The 3,778-nt window shown below is 55.5% G+C and overlaps 2 protein-coding genes across 2 annotated transcripts, besides 2 other annotated features; both read left to right on the forward strand.

Annotated features, from left to right (window-relative positions):
* Positions 1-2,192, forward strand: Tco025E_02465 (putative bcs1 aaa-type ATPase; the record flags this gene model as incomplete). Its single annotated transcript, XM_029369390.1, has 1 exon — positions 1-2,192. A coding segment is annotated over one exon (2,192 nt), but the record flags the coding sequence as incomplete, so codon positions are not given.
* A 73-nt stretch (positions 2,193-2,265) lies between these two features.
* Positions 2,266-2,288: a microsatellite.
* Positions 2,289-2,430: 142 nt separating this feature from the next.
* Positions 2,431-2,509: a microsatellite.
* An 82-nt stretch (positions 2,510-2,591) lies between these two features.
* On the forward strand, positions 2,592-3,719 carry Tco025E_02466 (putative eukaryotic translation initiation factor 5; the record flags this gene model as incomplete). The annotated part of the gene is made up of 1 exon (XM_029369391.1): positions 2,592-3,719. One exon carries the CDS (start codon positions 2,592-2,594, stop codon positions 3,717-3,719), a length of 1,128 nt encoding a protein of 375 aa, XP_029230486.1.
* Positions 3,720-3,778: the final 59 nt, after the last annotated feature.

A 3,778-nucleotide genomic window follows, 5' to 3' on the forward strand; every position in this document is an offset into this window, starting at 1 on the left:
GCCGGGGGGAGGGGGAGGAGGGGGAGGGGTTTTTCCTTGCGTATTTGCGTGCGTGCGCCATGTCGCTTTGGTCATGGATGGGCGGCCCATGGCTTGTTGACTACGTTCATGGCGAGGGCCCTCTTCCCCTCAGCACCGCAACGACGCTTTTCAACCTGCTGCAGGCGCTGACGAACAGTAGCGGTGTGAGTGGGGACAGCAGCACCCACTCTTACGGGGTCTTGATGGATGCGGCCTTTGCGCTGCTGATTCTGTCTCTTGCGAGGTATGCCTGCCGGCTCTTGACCGAGACGTGGCCCTCTTGGATTTCGGAGAAGCTGAGGAACTTCCTCGCCATGGACACCACCGAGGATGCCGCGGCTGTTGATGTATTCATGAATCAACCGGAGGAGTTTGTGTTTGATAACGAGCTGCTGGTGCTCGCAATAGAGCGGTATGTGTCGCACTTGCTTGAGTGTGAAAAGGAGGCAAAGCAGGACGGTACTACCACGGACAATGCCAACAACGAACGCACGGTGAAGGTGCCAGATAGACTCTTGCGCACGGCAGAATATTGCTATAGGCCGGATGCTCCTATGGCTGGCTGCCGAATGAGTGCGGCAGAAACATTGCGGAGTAATTTTCGTCTTGTCATGCGGCCTGTAGACGGTGACGTGGTGGAGGTGGAGCCTGGACTGACGGTCTGCTTCCAACAGCAGCTGGTGCCAGTGTCGGCGCTCAGGGAGTGCAAGCTCGTCGCCCGTCGTGGACCGAAGCCTCTCATGGATGTCTTTATTCCCCTCAACTTCGATGCCGCACGGAGGGGGCATGCCTTTAAAAGGACGCAGAATAAGGAAGAACACGAGGTTACTGGTCGTGGTCGTGTTGATTCTGATGGTACTACTTCGACGACTGCTAGTAACCATGATGGCTCGAGGTCTTTGAATGAGATGCGAGACCCGTCAAATGCCACCGGGGATGGAAAGGAGGTTGATAGGGTGGTTGTGCAACAGGCCATACTACGGTGCACGGACAAGAGCGAAGCAGGGAAGGAACGCGTCATGGCCTTTGCTAGAAGGGCGTATGCGTGGTACATTCCCATTGTTGCTGAGCCAGCGGAGCGGTACTACTTTGTTCCCTCCGCCTCCGAGTGGCGTCATGCCCTTGGGGTGTGGGCACAGCAACCATCAGAATGCTCACAGTGTCTGCATATGAGGCGATTTGTTCTTTCTACAAATGGCTGTGGCTTCCGCAATCTTTTTTTTAGGCAGAAGGCAGAACTGTTGGCGCTTCTTGAGGACTTCAAGCAGAAACAGGGAAAGTTTGTCCTGCCAGGCGTCGCACATCAGCTTGTTGTTCTTTTGCATGGTATGCCAGGGACGGGAAAGAGCAGCGTTGCACGCAGCATAGCGATGTTTCTGAACCGGCACATCGTGGCGGTCCCCATTGGACTTATTCAAACTGACAGCACGCTGCGGGGAATACTCTCTGGGGGTGTGGTGATGATTGATGGGGCAACGAGTGAGGAAGGCGAGGATGGGGACATGGCGCAAACCATGCCGTCGCAACCGCAGAAACTAGACGTGGACAGGGTGGTGTATGTGTTTGAGGACGTTGAGGCGATGGCCGGTGTGTTGTCGTTTCCGTTGCCCGTGCCTCATCAGCACCTGCCCCGAGGCTCCGAGGACACGGCGGCGGAAGAGGAAGAAGAGGAAGAAGAAGCCACTGCGGGTGATTCAGGCAGCAAGACGGGGAGTGACTTGGGAAGGGCGGATTCGGAGTCGCAGGCGGAGTCCACCGATTGCCGCTTCTCCGTGGGCGCCCTGAAGAAATACCGCAGGCTCTTGGCCTCGGACTTCCTCTCGCCTGAGGGCGTACTCACCGCCCTGGACGCCACTCTTGCACCCTCGGGGCGTGTGATCGTCTTCACAACAAATTATCCGGAGAAGCTGCCCGAGCTCTTTTGGAAGCCCGGCGTCGTGACGCTTGCAATCCACCTGGGCGCCCTCGCCGCGGCATCCGCGATGGAGCTCGTGGAGCACTACTGCAGTGCTCCTCTCACGCCGTCGCTGCGAGCCCGATTTGCGGCGCTCTTTTCGGCGTGCGAAGCCAAGGCGGCGACGGAGGCGATGAACCCGGCCGCACTGCTGCATCTGCTGACCGTCTGCGACAGAGCGGAGGAGGTGCTGGCGGAGCTGCAGCGCTTTTGTTAGCAGCGCCTCATCCCACTCTCTCCGCACCGCCACCTCGGTTCTTCCCTACGAGCACACACATGCATGCATACACGTGTGCGTGTGTGTGTGTGTGTGCACCTTGCCTGCTCACATTGCTTGAGCGTTTCCGGGTTTGGGAGTTTGCTCATTTTTCGCCTGCCACGGTCCCGTGCACTCTCGGGGTGAACGTTTCGCCCCTCGTTTGCCGCACTTTCACAACTTTCACCCTCCACATCTTTTTTTTTTCCTTTGCTTTTATTTCTGTTTTCTTCCCTCCATTTTATTTTATTCTATTCTATTCTATTATTTATTTATTTGCTCTTCTTGTTGTTGAACCCGTGCCCCACCCATCACCTCGTAGAGGTATTAAACACTCGCACACACACACAGTCGGCGGCAATGTCGGTCCCCATGATACCCATTGATCCCGATAAGCGGGACGACATATACTACCGCTACAAGATGCCCACCATCCAGACGAAGGTGGAGGGCAGTGGCAACGGTATCAAGACGGTGTTCCCAAACATCCACGATGTGTGTCTTGCCATCAACCGCCCCGAGGAAGTGCTCATGAAGTTCTTTCAGTCCGAAATTGGTGCTCAGCGCACGGTGCTAGAAAAGGATGATAAGTTCCTCATCATGGGAAGTCACACAGAGGAGCGTGTGCAGGAGAAAATTTACGACTTTATTCGCAAGTTCGTTCTCTGCCGTAACTGTAGAAATCCTGAAACGCAACTTGTGGTCGAAACCACCAAGAAAACTCCATATATTAGCATGTCATGCGGCGCATGCGGTAAAGTGATGAAGCTAAGTGATCTCGAAACACGTTATGTGACTGCCATTGTGACGTACTTTGCCAAGAATCCACAGATGGCAATGAAGAAGGGTGCTGGTACAGCAGAGGCCCGTGCTGGCGAGAAAACGCACCATGCAGCAGCAGCAGCAGCGGCGGCAGCGGCAGCGGTTCCTACTGAAACTACAAAGAGGCAAATTCAACGATCTGATCTTGAGGATAAACGCGAGCCGCCGCAAAAAATACTTGCGCGTTACATGCAGCAGTACCCGGATGAGAGCGATGAGGTGATGCGACGCTGCATGGAGCTCATGACGGCTTACAACCTAAAGGAGAAAATGGGCCCCCTTCTTGTGCTTGATGCCATCGAGCTGGCAGAAAAGGGATTTATGGCAGGTTTGCGCCACCATTCACGGCTGCTGAAGCGTTTCTGCCGAGTCACCGGCACCGCTTTGCTGGACGCCGCCACCGACGAGGCGACAAAGACGGACATTTTGAAGCGCGAAAAACGGCTACAGTCTGCCACCGTTGAGGAGTGCGCTCGCATTTGCGCCCGGCGGTACAAGCCGGACCAGATGGTGGTGGCCCTGTTTGTCCTCTTCATTGAGGGGGTTCTTAAGAGCACAACCATTGAGGAGTGGGGCAATGAGGAAGCCCCCGTCTCCAAAGTGGACCCCGCCGTCGACAAGGAGATGAAAGAGGCTGCAAAACCACTCATCGAATGGCTTGCATGAGCAACCCAAGAAGTGCCTGGGATCTTGTGCTGCGAACGCTTTCCTTTTCCTTTCGGTTT

This window comes from Trypanosoma conorhini (assembly GCF_003719485.1).
Source record: "Trypanosoma conorhini strain 025E chromosome Unknown Tco_14.4_contig_00097, whole genome shotgun sequence".
Taxonomy (NCBI): domain Eukaryota; phylum Euglenozoa; class Kinetoplastea; order Trypanosomatida; family Trypanosomatidae; genus Trypanosoma; species Trypanosoma conorhini.